The sequence below is a fragment of the Argiope bruennichi genome, chromosome 2 (assembly GCF_947563725.1).
Source record: "Argiope bruennichi chromosome 2, qqArgBrue1.1, whole genome shotgun sequence".
Classification (NCBI taxonomy): Eukaryota; Metazoa; Arthropoda; class Arachnida; order Araneae; family Araneidae; genus Argiope; species Argiope bruennichi.
Window position 1 is genome coordinate 57,584,934 of NC_079152.1, and position 21,781 is coordinate 57,606,714.

The window sequence follows — 21,781 nt, forward strand, 5'->3', positions numbered from 1 at the left end:
TTGCTAAACTTTTTTGGAAAACGAACTTTTTAAGGAAAATAGTCATATCTGCTCTTCCCTTTTTATTATTATTATTCCTCTCTTTTCATTGAAGAAGATGAAATCAATTCGATTACACTCTGATCGTTCTTTTTAAATGTGTTTTATTTTATTTTTTGGGGTTTATTTTTTTCTAAGAAAAATTTAAGAAAAAGAAACGCATTTTCCCAAATAAAAAGACTCATAGCGTGACTGTAAATATTCACCGCTCATTTGTAATATAAAATATTGCAGAGAAAGAAACATCAAACGTATATAAAAATAATTGATTGTTAAAAAAAGACTCATTTAAGTCTTTTTAGTGCAATATCGCTCAGAAAACCACCAACATTTCTCCAGAGTAACTGGCAGAGCTGGATTCTCGATTCTCCTTCAGCCCGAAATAGTTAATGCATGCCCCGAGGAGGTAGTTTACAGGCGTTCGCTTAACCGAGATTTCGAAGCAGCTCTTGTTTTTCAAGAGAGGTGAAAGTGGATAATAGCCATAGGCTGAAAGAATTGTGCCTCTGAATGCCCGATGAGTGAACTGGGATGACATTTTTCGAAATAAAACCCGTTGCTTCCAACCAGACTATCAACAAATCCTCTAGACGCCATTCCAAGACCTGAACATTCGCTTTCTCAATAGCTCGGCACTATCTGCGTTCAGAAGAGTGAGTAGCGACCAACACTTTCCTCCGAGAGCAATAAAAGTTTCTTAATTCTCTCTAGAAATAGATAAAATTCTACTGTTTCTTTTTTTTTCCCCTTTGAATTTACACAACAATTCTCGAATAAAACATTGGCTTAGAGAGATTATTTGTAAGAAGTCATATTGGATCTTGTTGATAAAGAGAAGAATGAGTTTTCATAACTGTTACGTATATCTAAATTAGACGAGTAATGAAGAAGAGAGTTTTGAAATAAAAAAAAAAGATCAAACTCAGAAATAAAATTATGAATACGTGGTATTTTCAATTAACAAGATTTTTATTTCACCATCATATATTATCATTTTGAGGCTTCATACTGAAAAAGGTGTTCATGTAAAATTTTATAATGAAAAATTTTTTTCTTCGGAATTCTCTTGCTTTTTTTCAATTTGTGTATTGATAATTTTATTGTGAAAGATCGTAGAAAATGAAATTTTTGTTGTCTGGCATCATTCATTTCATTTTATAACACTAAACAAAAGATTTTACTCTAATTGAAGATGCTTAAAAATACACCCGATTAAATAAGCCTTAAATTTTTTTAAAGAATTAAAATTTTTTTCAAAAATTTAAATTTTTTCAATTTAAATTATTTTGTATGAAACGAATATCGGTGAAATGAACACATATTTATATCTGCACATCTGTATTTCATAAACAACGGAAGCACTTGATGCACTAATAATTAAATTTTATAAAACTTTTGTTGGCAGAAAAGATTTTTTTTTTTTTTTAGTTTGGAACAATCGCTCAAAATAAATTATTTAATTTCATTCTTCCCAATTTTTTTTTACCTTGATTAGTTAGCTCATTTGTACATTCATCATAAGCATATCACTATTATAGTAAAAATAATATAGGTATTATAAAAATAGCATAGCAAGAAGAATTTAAATTATTTGAATTTTATTACCAATAAATATTTTATTCGTATTCTGTAAAGTAATATAAATAATTTTATTCTATGGCAAGAATATATTTCTTGAAAATTTACTGTGGTACTTCAAAGAAATATTTTTTAATTGAAAAATAAGTACCAAAGGATAAATTCATAGCTTTTCATTTATTTGAGGTTTCTATTGTGAAACTTTCAATGTTTCAAATCCAGAACATCAAACTTTTTTGAGTTATAGAAGAAAATGACAGCCACTTAACACTTTATTCTATGACAGACAGAATTATTTATTTCCAGAGGGAAAATTAATTTAGGTTTATATTTTAAAAAATGAAAAAGAAATCTATTGCTGATAAAATGTTCAAATGAGCTTTAAAAAAAATCGAAAAATTACTCTTCCTTATCAAGATAAATCATAATTTTCTGATAGTATAGCAATTTGAACAGAATTATTTCTTGAGCAAATAAAAAAATATTAAAGTCTCTAAAGACTATTTAAAGGTACAATCTTTAAAAAATTATTATTGTAAACATACTGAATAATTAAATAGAAATTTCATCTGCAAATAAATTGGTTTCTTTTGTACATTTTATAATTTTTATGTCCTATATTTACAATACATCCTGACCCTTTTTAAGAAAAGAATTTTGGCTGTAATTGGAAAAGCTTGGAATTTCTCAGATTTACTATGTCTTTCCTAAAACTATTATTTCAGAATTTGACTGCTCGTTAAAATCATTCATCGAGTTTGCGTCGTGAAAATTTGTAGTAAGAAATTATTGATATTGATCGTATATTATTGAATTATTTCAACAGTGTAAAGGAAGCTACTATGAGGAAATTACTTAGTCATTTAATTCAAAAAAAAATTGAAAAAAAAAAGAATAAAAATTACAATATTAAACAACAAGATATAGAATTTCATACTATTTTCGTGACATGCTCGGTAAGCAAATATTAATGTTTTATTAATTTTTTTTTTCATTTAAAAAATAATTTAGGGAAACGAAAATAAATTCATAAATTTAATAAGTTAAAATAATTTTTAGAGAAAATTAATAATGATTAAAAAAATCGATATTGTTATGAAAAGTTATCTACATGAAATAGGAAAATTTAGTTTATTTAAATTTTTTTTATACCTACTAAAGAAGTGATAATTAGGCAATGAAATTCGGTGTAATTTTGCTCGAATTATTTACTTGCAAATTTCTGCATTTTCTACTAATATGTACAAATAAAACTAAATTATAAAAAAAATATATTTTTGATTTTCTGAAATTTTGTAAAAAAATAATTTATGCTAATATTATTTTTTATGTTTATGCTGGCGCACGTTTTTGTGATTCATTTCAATGGATATTTTTCTTTGTTTCAATAAATATTCATAATTTTTATTCGCGCTAAATGTTTTGTTTTGTAACTATTATATTCATGAAAATGTATCATACATCATTTTCTATACTTTTCATCATTTTCCAGAAAAAAATGGTACTATATAACCAGATCAAACCATTAAAAAAAACGATTACAATTCAAATAATCCTTAAGATATTAGTACGAGAAGGGGTGATTTCATCAAAATGTCCTTAGAATGTTTCAAACATTTTTGGTACAGATGATTTGATGAAAAATTACTTTTTTGAAACAACTCGTCACAACATTGATGTTTCAATTGTTCTTTTCTGATAATTGAATATGTAATGATATATTATCGGAATCGCGAGAAATAATCTATATCTATACTTATAATAAAGTTCAATGTGTGTGTGTGTGTGTGTGTGTGTGTGTTGGCGCTCTACAGGCCAGACCGTTTGACATACAGCTACCAAATTTGGTACATGTATACCTTGGAGGTTGGGAATGTGCACCTGGGGTTCCTTTTTTCGAATTTTTAATTAGAATTTTAATTATTAATTAAAAACTAACTTTCCCGCCAAAAAAATCTTCCATTTTTCCCACCGCCAACTTTTCCGCCAAAAAAATCTTCCATATTCTCCACCGCCAAACGAGAAAGGCTTCAGCTTTTTTTTCTCCCAACAGTAATGAGGCTAGGGTTAGAATTTCTCGGCGGATTATTTCAATCGATTCTGTTTATTTTCTTCATGTTTGATGCATTTAAAATTAAACATTGTTAATGAATCAATCTTTCAGATTCATTCTGAAGTACTTTTGAATTAAAATAAAACAGAATAAAGGAAATTAAAAATTTCTAATCCGCATAGCGTTACCCCAACTGGCGTAGAAAAAAATCACGTATTTGCGTTACGTAACCGGAGAAGAAAATTCACGCATGCGCATTCTGTTCTGATTGTTGCTATGACAACCGTTATGAATGGATGATTTAAATTATTTTTGGGTTAGTTGCATGCTTTTGTAAGTAAATTGTATTTATGTTAGTTATATATTTTTTGTATATGCTTATAGTTTTAAGTACATCGTTTTTTAAGTAGTTTTTTTAAAACCTGTTTTCAACCGTTTATTTTAAACGATTCGTTTTATTTTCTTAATGTTTGATGCATTTAAATTTAAACATTGTTAATGAATCGATCTGCTCATAATGAATCCAAGAAAATTTTGTTGACCAACTCTTGAGATATTACATAAATTTAAAAAGATATTCTTTAGTGCCCATAAAGTTTAAACGCTGAGTGACTCTATTTTCAGTAATCAGATTATAAAAAAATGCTTTGTTTCAGTAAAAAATATTATTATATTAATTGAAGATAAATTCTTTCCACTTTAATTTAAAGCATAAATTCTACGGGTGCTAACAGAAAATGAGAGAGATACATATTACGTTATGACTGAAGGCCTTTATAATATTATTAATGAATTATATGATAATCAAAATTTGAAGTTTTAAAATATTTTGATGAAGAAGCTATTAAAGTAGAAATTGCATAAAATATTTAATTATTAAAATTTTAACGAACATTAAGATGGGCGAACCGGCTGGTCGCCAAAGGCGGCTAGTTCTTAAATAAATTGATAAAATAAATTAGATATACATTTCATTAACATTTTTCAGCAGATTAATGAGCTCTACTCATATCCGCCTTAAGCTTAATAGTAAAACCATTTGTTTCTATTTGATTTTATAATTCTTTTTAAAATTTCTCTAGTCGGCAAGGGTGGGAGAAGGGCTCTATTATTTTTTTAACAGAAGCTGTGCTATTTTGAGTCGCAAAACATTTCGAAATGTTACTTCTAACCTGTTGTTAATATCTGCAATCGCTTTTGTAGACAAATATTTTCTTTTTCACTCAAAAAAATAAAAACTTGCAAAATACTGGAGAAAAATGTTTTCAGGAATACGAGTAAATAACAGAAGATGGTTGGAAAAAGATTAGATGACAGGAAACTATTGCTGAATGTACCGGAATGCCATCGTCTGCGAGAAAAATAGTTGTTCGTGTATCGTATCTCCTAGAGACCAGCCCACTATAAAATGTCAAACGCTGATTAGTCAACGATAGGGAGAGAGGGGAAAAAAATAGAGATCAACAAGAGAAAAATGAAAGACTGGTGTGGAGCTATTTAATTTGTGACTGGGCCGAAGTAGGCTAACGGCAGTTGGCCATCTCAGGTCATTGAACTCTACCTTCCGCCGTAACCGCTGCTCTAGTGCATCTCTACGGAAGGAAACATTCAACGGCTAAGGTGCGACTGATCATTGAGAATTTCAGAAAAAAAACAACAGGCTTTTTGTGCAGATCTGTGCGTGTATACCAAGAGAAAAGTACTGTTGCATTGTCAAAAGTTGCTGAAAAAGGAAGAAACACTTGTTTTTATTTAATTGTCTTGTTCATTATCTAAGGAAATTTGCCTTCCTACTTTAGCTAACTTTAAAAGTATATCACAATCAAATTTATAGTACTAATTTTTTTTTACTCAGTTGAGAATAAAAAAAAGTATTTTCAATGTATTTTCAATTTCATATATATAACAGAGAAATATATTTCAAAATCCACATTAGAACAAATAGATTTTACACACTAATCCTCAATAGATTATACAGGTTTCATTTTTCAGTAAATGAAAGGCTTCAGAAACATATTATATATATTTAGTAATTGTATTTTAGCGTCAACAATAAAGGCTAATTTTTACATACAATCGATGATTTTTCTCTATTATTTTATAGTTTAAAGAAATCATTGTGCTTATGCCCCACTCTGTTTCTGATTCTTCTGCATGCATAATATTAAAAAGATTAAGATTTTCATATTCGTGTTATTAAAGAATATACAGCGTTGTAAATATATAATAAAATACAGTAAAATGATTTAGCAGCATTAAAATGTAATAGAAGTATTAATTTCATGGTTCAAAGTATGCTTCGTTATTAAATAGAATTTTGAATTCTGTCAATATGATTAGTGATATAGATACCTCCTATTCGCTTTAATGATAGTGAAAACCATATTTAAGCAGGATGTAGTTTCCTTATTTTTGTAATGTATAATAATATTCTTTTTTTTTTTGTATTTTCTTCACAATTTCTTTCAGGAACTGAAAATTTAAAAACGAATGAAAAGGCCTTTGAAAAATTATTAATTGATTCGAATCAAAATTTTTGGAATTAATTCCCTAAAATAATTAAATAAGTGAAAAGCTACGATATTTTTTTAAAAAGTTGATGCACTTTTACCCATTCTCAGTATTTAAAAAAAAGAAAATGTCTTTCCGCCACAATACTCAAATTTAATCCGTAATATGTAAATTTCTTCTTCCCTTTTAATAGTCAGAAATATAAAGAAACTTTTCATTAAAAGACATTTTACTACAAATATCTGTTACAGAGAAAATGCTTTCTGCAAAGCTTCAACGTCGCCGTTGATATAGTTGTGGTGCAACTACTTGTTAAGTGAGTTTGTTTACGTCTCTGCATTATTTGTTATTCTATTAAGAGCTAATTTTGACCTTGTTGAAACTTCTCTGCATCTAAAATAACAGAGCAGTGAAATCGATGTACAGCAAGTCAAAATGTGTAGATTTCACTTGCACCAAGGAAAAATGAATTATTTGCGACACTTATAATTGAGTTCTTTTCATAAAAAAATTATCGCATTAAATGCGATAATATCAGCACAAATATGTTATATCAGGGTATGATTCTTTAAAATGTCTGCATTTGATCTGTTTAAATATGCACGCATGTTTACACAAACTGTTTTGAAAGAAATTATCTCATATTCTTATCAGGAAAAATAAACCTTTCTTAAAATGTTCTTCTACAGCTTTTTCTTTTTCAATATTTTATGAGATATATTATTCTATGAGTTTCAAGGTAACTGGAGTTTTCCAGACCTTACACTAACTTGTTATATAATGATTTAGGTAGTGCCTAAAGAAATAAATAAATTAAAATCTAAAAATATGTTTTCACAAAATTTTCACTAAAAATTAAAACGAAAAGAAGTGCATAATGAAACACTGAAAATAAAAAAGAAAAAATATGTCAAAAATAATATTTTATCAAAAGGAATTTCACAGCAACAATTTCTATCAAAACGACAAGAAATTCTATGATTTTAATTTAAAGAGCTACCCCTTTATTTTTGAACGTGAAATGGCAGACGGCAGACTGTTATCCCGGTACTTAAAAATGAATCAATTTCAAGAAAAATACAGCTATTTGAATTTAATAGCATAGCATTGCTTACAGAGCCATATAGAATTTTTGGTTAAAATATTAAAAGAATTAGATAGTATTGTTTAAGTTATGTCGTAGATGAATTTATATCATAGTAAAGCTAAGAAATCGATCATTAATTTATTTTTTAATTGAGGTTAAAAAACGTAATATTTTGTTGTATTATAATTATTTTATTCATCAATTGATTGAATGTGAATTGTTACAAAAGTATATTGTATGTTTTCTTGTTTACTTAAAGTAAAAATTATTAATTTAGAGAACGCTCTCTCACTTGATGATCATATAAGACCAACCACTAACATTTAATCCTTAAATGAATTAATATTTCTGTATTATCCCTCCCAAATTTCATTCAGGCAAAATAAATCAGCAGAGGTATAATTTATAATTAAAAACTTCAGAGTGTAAAATTGAGTTATTTGATATCATACATTTCAATATAAAAAAAAGAGAAAAGATCCAGTATCAGTACCAAGTTGTCAGATATTTGTTTAGAAATTCATTGACAAAATGAGAATGATTATAATAAAAAAATTCAATATTATTCCATTAAATATATTTAATGTGAATAACATATTGCAAAATTCAATTCTTAACTTTAATAACTTCTTTAATTAAAAAATATTTTTTTAATGTAGAAATCAGATTTAAAGTGTCTTAGTTTTAAATTATTAATTTAATAAATAATAAATATTAATATTTGCTTTTGTATATCTTATGATAAATAATCATTTACATACATGGCATGCTATTAAAAATAACTTATAACATTTGCTGAAATTTAAATTGTATCATATTTTTTGCTTACATAACATCAATTAACATAAATTATCATTCATTTTATATAAACAGATTTATTCCCTTACACTAACAAATTATAGAAAACACTTTAAAACGATGCGGAACGAGGCATAGCAATATAGAAGCAAGGGGAAAAAAAAGAAACTTTTTCTTTTAAAAAACATTTTTAAAAACAATAAAAAAGTTAAAATGATAATAATAAATAAATAAAAAGGTCTGTGGGCGTGCAGATGAGAAAAACTTGCTTCTGCGTTTATGAGGTCATCCGAACTTTAGCGGAACTTGGCCCGGTGTGCATAGCGAAGAGGGAGGGAGGCGGTACCTCGACCCCCGTGTCCAATAGTAGGGCAGCCGGCCAGCTTTGAAACGTTAGTACCTCCCTATAAAAATCCCATGTGTACCACAGAGAATTGTCAAATGCCTCGCATCACAGCAATGTTCGTGACTAACTTCTCGCAGTACGTCAATAGCTCGACATGGGTCTTGCTTCCCATGGTAGCAGTCTTCGTCTCTGTCTTCTCATTTACTAGATACATCGTGAAAAGCTACTTCAACAGAAATTTGCTGAAAGAGCCCCCAGGTCCATGGGGTCTACCTATCTTCGGTTACCTGCTGTTTCTGAAGCGCAGCTCTCATTTGAAACTGACAAAATTGGGGAAAAAGTTCGGTTCCATCTATCAAATCTTTTTGGGTTCGAAAAGAGTCGTCGTTGTCAGTGATCCAAAACTTGTCCGAGAAGCTTTCAGGCAGTCCATCTTTTCTGGTCGACCCGACACTAGTCTAACGAGACTTATGGATGGCTATGGTAAGTTCGATTAATTAATTTCATAGCTTAACAAAATTCTCTAAATTTTAGTTATATATCGGTGAATTTAGTTCAAAAACTTGGCTTTCTTAAAACTTTGACCGTTATAGATAAAGCGAATAATTTCTTCGCTAAGTGTTTTATTTAATTTTGTTTGTAACATAGTTAAAAAGTTTCCGGAATCTTTAAAATATCACTTTATTTTTTGTTAAATTTTGCATACATTTCTTTTTAGAGCAGGTGAAATTTTTCTTCGCATAAACTCTCTAATTCAGTACTAAATGTTTTTTTGAATAGCTTCTAATATAATATGATTTTTTTATATCTAATATATTATGAAATGTTTTTTTTTCAGGGATCATTAATTCTGGTGGCAAACTGTGGCTCGAGCAGAGAGCTTTTCTGCATAGTGTTCTAAGAGAATTTGGTGCTAGAAATATGGGACCCAATCGCACATCTTTAGAGTTGAACATACAGGTTAGTTCCTTGAAATAATATCATATATGATTATATTTACTGATCAGGAATATAAAAACCATAAACAATTTTAAAAAGATAGCATCTGACATTAAAAAACTATATACTCTTTAGATTGTAAAGTAAATAAATTTAAAATATGCTATTTATATTTTTTGATAAACTGCCCTTTTTTATTTAATGAGAGATTTTTAAAAATTTGAAGTCAGGTTTTAAGAAACAATTTCTTTAATATAATTAATAATATCTGTAAATTAAATAATCTTTAATTGCATTAGGACTTTTAAACAGATAAGTATTATCCACTCTTTTTAATCATACAGTTTCCGGAGGGAAAAAAAGAAATTTACATTTAAAAGTACTGTCCTACATAGATGCATCATTACGATGCTTACGTAAAACATTTTTCCCTATTAAAAAAGGTAGACTTCTTTTAAGGATTTTACTGGAAAAAAAAATACTTTTTTTCATTAGAATTTTTATTTTTAATATTTATATTCATTAAGCATAGTAAATTTCACACGTATACTGGAATGTTTACTCACACAATTTAAAAAAGTTAAAATATTCGGTTTCCCGAATAATAATGGTTTTATACTTTAAAAACGCCATAAAAAGGAATCAAATGTAATTTTAAATATCCCTTACTATATTACTGCATATTAACAGGCGCCAGATAATTCTTAAGACTGATACTTTTGATATTTAGAATTGTGTTCGATTTTTAGGTATTTTGCGAAGAACAATGGTCACTCTTTCTTAAAAGGCCTTTAAAAATTAAGTTTAATTCGCGTTATCGTATTATAGAACCTGAAAAAAGTGTTGATCAGAACTCTATTTCCTTACTTGTTTTGTTAACTTGGAATCTTATCCTAGTTTCTCGAAAGTTTGTACTTGCTTTTCGGTGCATAGTTTAAGATTTTTTTTTTTCCGCAAACTTATAAGTACCGGTATTTTTTTCCCCGGGTGGGGGAAGCCTGCGAGACTTCCGCAATCGATGACGAGGTGATGGGAGAGGGAAACGGGTCTCCGGGGAAAGAGGGGAAAGTGTTTCACTGGGTGGCCCACTGTTAAGTTGTGAAGGCGGAAGGAACTAGATCAAGGACGATGGCGGAGTTCATTGAACCCTCACCTTCTCACGCATATATTAGCATGTACGGCAGGGCGTTGCAAACGCTTTGTTGACAGTTTCGATAAATAATTAGCTGCTCTACTAAGACATTTTAAAAACAAATTAATATCACTAAATGAGTCGTTTGAACAATGAACTTATCAAGCCAAACTTTATATAAAGAGACATATTTAATTGATCATTTGCTTCAACCAATTTGAATAGTTCAAACGCTATCTTTAAATAATAATAAAAAATAAATAGTTTAATCTTTTTCGCTTTAATTAAAAGTGAAAGCCTTAAAAGAAACTTCAAAATCAGTGAAATCAGCGAAAAGAATTTTATAAATTTATGTAGCAAATTGATTTCTTACTTGAATGCTTTTCATCGTTAACTTTTTGTACATTGCTTGATCATAAGATAAAGTTTTCCTGAATATATTCCTCAACTCTACATTTTGTGCATTATTTGTTTTTTGTTTTAATTATTGTGATTTCTTAAAAACATATATTATTTGATATCATATATATCGTTCAAAATTATTTTTTTAGTTATTTTAATTTTTTTTTTTTTGTTATTTAATTAGATGACTTATTTTCGCTTGGGAATGTGCTGTTTTTTCAAGGGAATGTGTCTTTTTGTCCGCAACAGAAAGCCTACAGAATAATTCTCATGTTTGAGCCCTCCGCATAATTTTTAAATCAAATTATAATTTCTATGAATGGATTAATATTAGTTATCGATATTCGTAGGCGCTAATAAGATAAATTAAAAATGTTAAAAAATGAAATTTTTAAATGCTACACTTTTGAAAAGAAGGGATTAAATCAAATGTTATTAAAACTATTTTCACTTTATTCAATTTAAGTGCCATTTTTAATTTAATATTTGATCAAGTAAATCTATTTTTTAGAATCAAGTGTCTGAGCTGTTGGCATCGTTGTCAACTAGAAAAGGAGCTAAAGTATATGTGCGTCCTGTAATTGCTCGTGCAGTTAGCAACGTAGTTGGAACCATGTTGATGAGCGTCACCTTCGATGAATCTGATGAAGGTTTCAAACGGCTGTTGTACTTGATCGAGGATGGTTTCAAGCACTTAACAGTGGCCGTGCCTGTCAACTTTATGCCTGTTCTCAGATATCTGCCTATCGTCAGAAGTGCATACAAAAAAATCCAAAGTAACAAGAAAGAGACAGACGCATATTTCGCTCAAGTTGCCCGAAGACACAAAGAAACTTTAGATCCAGAAAACGTCAGAGATTTTGTTGACGCTTTTTTCGTGAAACAAGCAGAAGTGAAACATCAAAACAAAGAAACTTTCTTCTCAGGTAATTTTCTTTATATGACTGAAATATTTTTATGGAGCCAGATGAATTCAATTTCAAAATACTGTTTCGTTATAAAACGTGAAATGTACTAGAATTTTTGAAATCTTAAAATTTTCATCATTATATATCATTAATTGTATATAATTTGCTGCTTTTATCAAATATTCATGGATATTTGATAAAAGCAAATCTTGGACTTTCTTATTTTTTTTTTAAAGGTCAGCGCTATTTTTTTTTTTTTTTTTAATCCTTTGGACTTTTTCGCATTTATTTAAATAGCCACTTTTTGAAATTCTTAAGATATTTCTCAAAAATAATTTCTTGACTTTTTTTCATTATAATGTTATTTATCTATATTTTCTTATATCAATAGAATAAAATATTTTAAGCTTTTTTAGAAGTTTTTTTACTCAGGATTTTTCTGTTGAAACCTCTGGGTTAAATTTTTATTATCTCTTTTGACCAGATGAACAGCTCCATCAAGTAATGGGAGATGTTTTTAGCGCTGGTCTGGAAACTGTCACTTCCACCCTCGAATGGTCAGTTGTGTTCCTCGTCAGGCACAAAGCTGTGCAGAGACGCTTCCAGGAAGAAATCGATGATGTTATAGGTTCAGAAAGGAGGCCCGAACTCAGCGATCTTCCTCACATGCCATATGCCGAGGCTTTCATTCTTGAAGTTCTTCGCAGAGCCAATGTCATCCCTCTTGGGAATTCTCACGCTACTTTACAGTAAGTATTATATTTCATATGCGATTAAACAATACAGTTAATTAAAAACACATAATAACGATAGATTCATAGATAAAAAAAAATGCCCTTGAATAATATTTCAAGTAGAACTTCCAAACATTCTTTTTCTTTCTCATTTGAAATAATTTTGCAGAAACTAATTGTAGAAATTGAGATAATGTTAAAACACAAATGAAATTTCCATTTTTAAATAATAGTTTTTTTTCCAATAAATAAAAAATCATAGGTTATAAATTGTCCTCTGTTAAAAATATATTATACTTCGGTCAATTGATTAAAAACTAGTGCACAGAAACAAAATATTTCCACTTCGTCATTTTTTTAAATAAATAGAAAGCTTTCGATGTGCAAATTTGTTTAGAAATTAATTGATCATAAATTCTAAAAAATACTTTTAAATTATGTTTTAATTGACATTTATGGGTTTTTTTAATATAATGACTAAATGTACTTTTTTTTTCCAGAGATACTCAATTAGGTGGCTATTTTATTCCCGAAGGAACTCATATCATACCCAATTTATGGTCCATTCATATGGATCCTAATCTGTGGGATTCTCCGGAAGAATTCCGACCCGAACGTTTCCTAGTCGACGGAGCTGTTGTAAAACCTCAGCACTTCATGCCGTTTTCTGTTGGTAAGCAATTGCACACGAATTTTTAAATTCGCGGAATAAAATTCATAGTGATAGAAAGTTAAAATTTAGTTTTGGATTCTTCACAAAAATGATTCCATGAATAATGATTCCGTATTTCAATGATTGTTTTTTATTCATTAAACAGTGAAACATTTTCAGAATAGAGAGAATCATTTGAGATCTCTCATTTCGATTATATTTTCTCAATTAATAATCATGTATGAATTCCACACAATCAAACTATCGTTAGCCAATTATTTTATTTAAAGCACATTCAAAATTCGGAAGATAATCAATTATTAATGAGTACATTTAAATTAAATATAGTGTATTTTGCTATAAATTTGTTTGGCCTTTATTTACAATGCATTTTTCTATTCATACAGGAAGGAGAATGTGCGTTGGAGACATTCTTACTAAAATGGAAGTATTTCTGTTTCTGACCGGTCTTCTGCAAAAATTTGATCTAGAAGTTCCAGCAGACGAAGAACTCCCAAATTTGGATGCCGATACTCACGTTTCCCTTTCTGCAAAGCCATTCAATGTGTGCGCCTTTCCCAGAGAATAAGAGCTGTGCTTTTTTTGAACGTCACCTCAATTTCAATTCTCAAAAACAGAAACCGCTCTATTCATTTATACGGCGAAATATATCAAATATGCTTTGTATCAAAATGATATTATGCCATTACACTGCAATCATATTTAGAACATTTTAAGCTCATTTAACATTTCTATACATTGCATTATTTCATGAATCGATGCTTTTTTATTTTTCTATAAGTTTTCATTAGCTTTTTAAAGCATTGAAACAAAGAAAATTTCTCATCAAATATATGTGCCAACGATCAAAAATTGCATATAATAATTTTGTTTATTGTAAGTTTCTAACTCATTTGAACGATTATAAAGGAAAAATATTTTAATTGATTCATTAGAATGTCAACGTTTTTCCATTATAAAGAAGATCATGCACATTTATATCATTTTTATGCTTGTTTTTTTTGTCTATCACAAAGCCATTTGTAAATAATCTCATCTTCAATTTAGAATATAAGAATCAAAATCATTGTCCTTGTTCAATGTATGAATATTTTTTATTGTTTTTGCATTCATATTCTTGTATCAATGAATTTTTAAGAATCTAAATTGCACGCTGCAAGTTCGTAGTTCCACATGCACACGTTATAAATCGTTATAAATACTACTTGAAGATTTTATTAAAAATGTTATATCTATAAAATGCTCTTTAAAATAAAAATATTCGCTACATCACCTTCATTTCCAACATACCCTTTTTTCGGAGTTGGCTTTATTTCAGTAGCACTGAAAGCAAAATTCTGAGAAATAAAATTTAAGATACTTTTCAGTTCATTATAGAAATTATTTAGGTTTTCAGAAGTTAAATCAATGCAATGATTTCTCTACATACTTAATAACGTAACTGAGAAGAGAGAGTTTAGTGCTTTTGCCTTATTTCAAAATGTACACAAATTGCTATTTTTATGAAAACAATAATTTGTATACATTTTGAAATTTCCATATTTCACTTTGAATAAGTGATAAATGCCTCAGCTACCATTGGATGCCTATATTCCTTGCTACATCATTGCCCTTGCCAATATTAACGATATAAGACTTTATAGTAGGATATTTTATAGATAACAACACATTCATATTTATTGCAGTACTTAAATAAGTTCATTGCCATCATCTGAAATCAAAATCTGTAAATGAATATGCAACAAATAGTACAAACTGAGCTTTATCGGTATTCGAAGACAAAAGCATTAAATAAACCCATTTTATTTACAGTCGTATTCCTTAAAAGAACGCAAAAGGTATCTTAACTGTAGAAAATATTTTTCATTGTTAATTTGCTATAATTCTGGACGAAAAATTAACTCTAGAAGCTTTATAAAAGATGTGGTTGAAATAATTTATTCAAAGTTTACTCATGATACATTTTTGCACTCAATAGGAATGCTACTTGCCAATTAATCTTCGAATGCCGAATTTAAAATAATAGTCTCACATTGAGATTTTTTATGTTTCTGTTTTATCAGTATTATGAGTGCAGTTTATATGTTCCTTGTATTCAATGTGATAATGTTTTTGTTGTAAATAAAAGTTATTTTTAAGCTATATGTAGATTTTGTATTTTTTCAATATGTATTTTGGATAAGCATCTTCTTTTTACACATAACGATGTTGTGAGATAGTAACAGAACGGTAACATTAGCGTACATGAATGTATATTTGTTTTAACATTAAAATGAAATCAATTAACTTTTAACCAACGAAATGCAATAAAGACCTATTTTTTCCCCTTTGGAAGGGACATAATAAGAGCACTTGTCTCTGAATAAATATGGAAATATCCAAATGAATTCATTACATAAAAAGTATTCTCTAAATAAAAAATGCATTTTAGAATTTCCTGTCTTTCGAATCGTAATATAATGCAAGTTATCGTGGCTATTTATATATCTATGTTCCACCATATCTCCTAAGCAACTGAGCCGAATTCTACCAAATTATGCACCTTCATCATTTAAGACAAGAAAAAGAATACCGCCAGATTTTCAAGACTAATTAAAAATAAAGATTAATTAAGATTTATAAATATTAATTATATATTCAATTAACTAGAAATTAACTAAGATTTTGCCTTTTTTTTCCATAGTAACTTTGGAGAAAATTAAACCAGAAAAATATTCTTAGACCGTTTCAAAATTCAAAATATTACTTTTTCGATAGTGCCAATTTTATTTGTATGGAAATTTCCTTGATTGTACAGGAATTTTGTTACATTTAAAAAAAATTAACGCATTATGTATTGAAATAACTAAGGTATTAGACAACAATAAGATTTTGAACTATTCTACCATTATTTTTTTTAATTTCATTTTTATTTTATTTTTATCTTTTGAAAACATTTTTTTGGAGCATCGAAGTAGCGATTTAAAGACTCAAATTCAAGCATAAATCAATAGTTTACACGAAGGCAAAAAATAAACTTTTGCGAGCATATGAATTATGTCTGATAATAGCGGTTTCAGGCTCATAAAAGTTAACTAAAATGCTACCTTTTCACCACAGTAACTTCGGAGGAAATTATCCCAGAAAAAATATTTTTATATGATCTTAAAATACAAAATTTAGCTTTTTCAACGACCACCATTTATTTTCGGTGCATTATCCCCCTCCCCCCGTAATTATTATGAATTTTTTGAAAAAATTAAAGATGAATTTGAAATATGATAATTTATAAGCAATCCCTTGCTTAGTGACATTAATATAAAATATTTTACCACTATTTTTTAAATATACCTTTTATTTTAATTTAAATTTTTAGGCAACAGTTTTGTTGTCATTAAAGTAGTGATTTAACAGTGTCTGAAAAAAAACTTAAAATCATCACTCAATTTAAAACGAAGACTAGGAAAGTTAAATGTTTCAAGAGCCAAATGAAATATTTTTTCTTGTTAATGCATGCAAAAAATGTAAAATTAAAAATGAATTACATAAATGATTTGGCAGAATCCAGTTATCGGACTTTTAAGTTAATATAAGCTTTTAACATTATTAACAAAAACTTCTTTGAAAAGGTGGATGGATGAGGGAAGATGTATGACGATAGGGTTATACAAAAATAAAAAAGACTAAGCCATAAGGGGAGTAAAAAAACAACTTTTTTGACTGAGAGCTATCAAATTTGCTTCAAATATCGGAGGGTAAAAATGAGCAACTTAAGCATTTTTTTTTTTTTTTTTTTGAAAAAAATTGAAAATTAAGCAAGATTGCGGCATTTTCAGGCGATAAGGTTTGAAAGTGCATAAACGTCACACCCTTTTTAAAGTTCTTAAAATTATTACTTTTAGTGTATCCAATTAAATAGCGTAAAATTTTTCCTGCATTTAACAATTTTTAATTTTTTGCATAATTTTTAACAATACATTTCATTGCTAAAATGAAATATCCAAACTGTTGTCAGTGTTCTGTCTAAAGAAAATCATGATCTTTTTCTTTGTTGAAAGCTAAAGAAGAAAAATCATGTTTATTATTTGTGTAGTTTACATGAATAGTTAGAGTAGAATACAAAGCGCAGTTTGAAGATGGATTATACAAAGAGCATCATTTTTAATGATGATTAACAATATTAATCATCATTAAATATTAATACATGGAACAGATGATGCTTAGTATCAATTGAAGGGATAGAAAACGAAATTTCAGCTGAGGAACATTTCCATTTAGTTTTAGGTTCGAATCTAACTGAATTTAGAACTGATTAACAAATGTCTATCGTGTCCGTATGCATGTTGCATCTTTTCTTGTTAAATACATTGTACTAATAACGTAACTAAAATTAAGAGCTTATTCTGTTTTTAGAAAAATAAATAAAAACACACTGAATATGCCTTTCTCGAAAATTGAGAAAGGCATAAAAAAAATTCAATAAAGGGATATTGAATGAATCATGTGCTTTAATAATAAACACATGTTCTATTTTTCTTTGAAGTTACAGTTTTAACAAAGTTGGATGCGACTTCATTTGCATTATTATATATGTTTTGAATAAGGGGGAGGGCTACTATCTGAACCTTCTCTTTTCAATGTTTATAATTAAAAAAAAAGGATATTTGTCTGTGCTGCCATCTCTAATTTATTTGACGATTTTAACTCAAATTAAAAAAGCATCTGTGTGTGCTGCCATCTATTACGTTCGATCAAAAGGAATGAAAAAAAAACTATACTAAGAAATAAATGATATGTATAGTAATGAATAATAACATACCGAATTTTATATTCAATGCTAAATTAATAAAAGCTTTATTATAAATATGAATTTTAATTTCACGTAAGAATAATTTTATATTGAAATGTAATATAAGGCAATTAGATGCATTTATTTCTATTACGTTCTTTCTAAAACTATTTATAAAGAGGTATAAATAAAAGGTGGCGAGATTTCGTTATTAATTTAAGAAAAAGATGCAAATGCGTTAAAATTTATGCGATGCATATAATTAATTTAGCTGATTTTGAAGCTAGCAATTAATTCTAAATGTACTGAAATGCTGTATTTGTAAATAATTCAATAATAACGATTTACGGCTGAAACCGTTTAGTCCATTTAAATGAATTTCAAACAATCGCATTTTCGGAGATTTTCTTGAGTTCAGATGACGATAGAATCAAGTCCGGTGACGTGACAATCAAGAGAAGACAAGACAAGAGAAGAAAGCGATGCAATTGCTTTTTACTTTACATTACACCCCCTCTACCTCGAGAGGCATTACGTGGATAAGAAAACACCATATAAATAAGCGGTTTCTTTCTTTGTCTTGGAACACATGTCAGTGGAGTTGTTATGGCTCGATTTCCGATGAAAGCACATCATCTTAAGGGAAGGATTTATGTCGAAGCAAGTGACGCCATAATGTAATAGGCCGCATTTCCTGGGTTACTGTTGAGGTGACTCAATCACGTAGTACAGTCAGGAGCTATGGCAGGACGGGAACATATACGCTTTCATTGTAACTTTACTTTGTGTTGAAAAAAATGAGATGGCAAATTTATAATGGCTCGTAACTTATGCTGTATCAAGTGATAATGGAGTAACTAAATTTATTCGAAAACCCAACTATATTTCTTATTACTGTTCACCCTCAGTGTTGCATAAAACTAAGTCTAACGGTTAAAAACAATAGTTCCAGGTAGAAAAATAAAAACAACAAAAGATGTTTTTTTTACCCTTTTTAAAAACTCAAATCAGAAACTGCTTCTGTTCTGAGATGACAAAATTATATTATTATGTATGAGTATTAATCCCTCTTAATTTAATTACAATACTATCTAATGCATGTGGAAATCAACGGTTCGTTCAGAATATCAGTTTATTTAATTTTAATTTAATCTCTTGATGTTCATGCTTCTCTCAAATTATTTTTAAGCATCGAATTGTGACAGACATTAAAACCCTATCATTCTCTCTCTCTCTCTCTCTCTCTCTCTAGAGAGAGAGAGTGGGAGGGAGAGAGATTTACTTGTTGACACACACACACACGTGCGTGTGTGTCAACAAGTAAATTTACCCTATTAGCTCAAAATTCCTCACAATAATGTACAGGTATCTCTCACTATTGCCCGACATTTAAACTGTCGAACAACAACTTGTAGATATCGTAAAATATTTGGTGCTATTGTCTAAAATCATGCAAAAAATTATTCAAAATCAAGAAAAAATTGTACTGCAACAAAATTGATATCATCAGTATTCTTTAATTTTAAAATTATGCAAAAATCTGTTATATAATAATTTTTTCGGTAGTTATAGCGGAAAACTTTGAAATTTCATTTACTTTTTAATTAAAACTTTAAAAATACTCTACTTTACCTTCTAGAGTATATCTATACCAGATATGGTAGCTCTAAGTCACACCACCTGACGTGTTTAAATGATGACACATTTATAAACCGTCTCACGTGTTGTTAAGAGAATGTCACTAACATACTCGCATTCTCTTTTACGTTGATACTATATTGGTTATTCCATTTGGCACACAAGGGAGAAAAAAAAGCAAGATAGAAATGTATATATAATTTAAATTTAAGACTGTTTTTTAACTATGTCAGCTATTAGCATTAGTTGCAGACTCGCTGCACCATCTTTTGTTTAAAGTATTTACCATAAGTATGATACATTTTTAACAAATGTGTCACTTACAAAACATGCCGATTTCCATTTCATTTTTACTATGATTCTTTAAATTTGTTTTCATGCTCAACAAATATTTTATACTGTTTTCCAAAAATAACCAAAAGTAAGTCTTTACTTCATATTTATCTCTATGTACATCAGTTTTTAATATAGTAACTGCAATATTAAGGTTTTTTTCTGTAAATGAGTATTTAACAAGTTTTTTTTCTAAAAAATTATTGAAATTAATTTGAAAAATTGATTTTATTAATTGAAATTGAAAAAGTTTTACAATTTACCAAAATCTGTCACAAGTTTTTTACAAAGCCAATTGAAAAAGTTTAACATTTTACATATTATACTTTAAATAATTTCATGAATTCTCTATTAAATTTTTGAAAGTCTCACTGTTTATTTAAAGTAAATGTGAATGGTGCAAGTTCGATATTTCTGGTACTCATCAAATAAAAATTATAGATATTTAAAAATGCAATTGCTTTTGATGAAATATATATCAAAATAAAAATTTTTATCATTTGCAATGTAAAAAGAAATATTAGTAATTGAAATATACAATTTTATTAAATAAAATTGTTCACACGATTTTTTTGGCATATATTTTTTGAAAATTTGTTCAAATAAAATGAAAATTTTGCATATAATTTACATAATTGTTATAGGTTAAAAATTAAATTTCTTTTTCAAAAAAAATTATAAACATCAAATTTCGTAATTTTTAAATAATAATTTTTGTATAAGTTCTTCGATTTTGAGTAAAAATATTTCACAAGTATTTTTAAATTATTATTCCGTTAAAATATTTTTAAATCTTAAAATATTTATTATTATATAATATTGCAATATTTTAATAGAAGTATAAATCATGAGCCATATACAATTATTACTAAAAAATATTCTCTTCCATGAACATCCAAAATAATTACTATTGTAAATTTTTCTAATTAATTTTATATTTTCAGAAGTTTTTAGTAGTTTGTCTTCTTAATCTATACTTATAATAAAGCTCAATGTGTGTGTGTGTGTGTGTGTGTGTGTGTGTGTGTGTGTGTGTGTGTGTGTGTGTGTGTGTTGGCGCTCTACAGGCCAGGTCATTTGACATACAGCTATCAAATTTGGTACATGTATACCTTAGAGGTCGGGAATGTGCACCTGGGGTCCCTTTTTTTGAAATTTTAATTAGAATTTTAATTATTAATTAAAAACTAACTTTCCCGCCAAAAAAATCTTCCATTTTTCCCACCGCCAACTTTTCCGCCAAAAAAATCTTCCATTTTCCACACCGCCAACTTTTCCGCCAAAAAAATCTTTCATTTTCCCCACCGCCAACTTCAATTTTTTTTTCTCCCAACAGAAATGAGGCTAGGGTTAACATTTTTCGGCGGATTATTTCAAACGATTCTGTTTATTTTCTTAATGTTTTATGCATTTAAAATTAAACATTGTTAATTAATCCCTGTTTCAGATTCATTCTGAAGTACTTTTGAATTAAAATAACACAGAATAAAGGAAATTAAAAATGTATAATCTGCATAGCGTTACCCCAACTGGCGTAGAAAAATTCACGCATTTGCGTTACCGGAGCTGGCGAAGAAAATTCAAGCATGCGCATTCTGATTGTTGCCATGACAACCATTATCAACGGTTGATTTAAATTATTTTTAGGTTAGTTGCATGCTTTTGTAAGTAAATTGTATTTATGTTAGTTATACAGGGTGTTTATAAAGTCCCGGACCCATTTTGATGTTTAATAACTCATAAAATAATAAAGATATAAACAAACTTATGGCATTTATTGATGGAATAACTCATATATTTTCCTTTTCAGGTTTGAATATTTTTACTTTTGTAAATATCGTC

At 28.4% G+C, this 21,781-nt stretch overlaps 1 protein-coding gene across 1 annotated transcript; it reads left to right on the forward strand.

Moving 5' to 3' along the window:
• Nucleotides 1-8,519: 8,519 nt before the first annotated feature.
• On the forward strand, nt 8,520-15,298 carry LOC129958740 (cytochrome P450 18a1-like). The gene is made up of 6 exons (XM_056071398.1): nt 8,520-8,895; nt 9,251-9,372; nt 11,397-11,811; nt 12,278-12,542; nt 13,028-13,200; nt 13,587-15,298. Exons 1-6 carry the CDS (start codon nt 8,526-8,528, stop codon nt 13,766-13,768), a joined length of 1,527 nt encoding a protein of 508 aa, XP_055927373.1. The 5' UTR covers nt 8,520-8,525; the 3' UTR covers nt 13,769-15,298.
• The last annotated feature ends 6,483 nt before the right edge of the window (nt 15,299-21,781 follow it).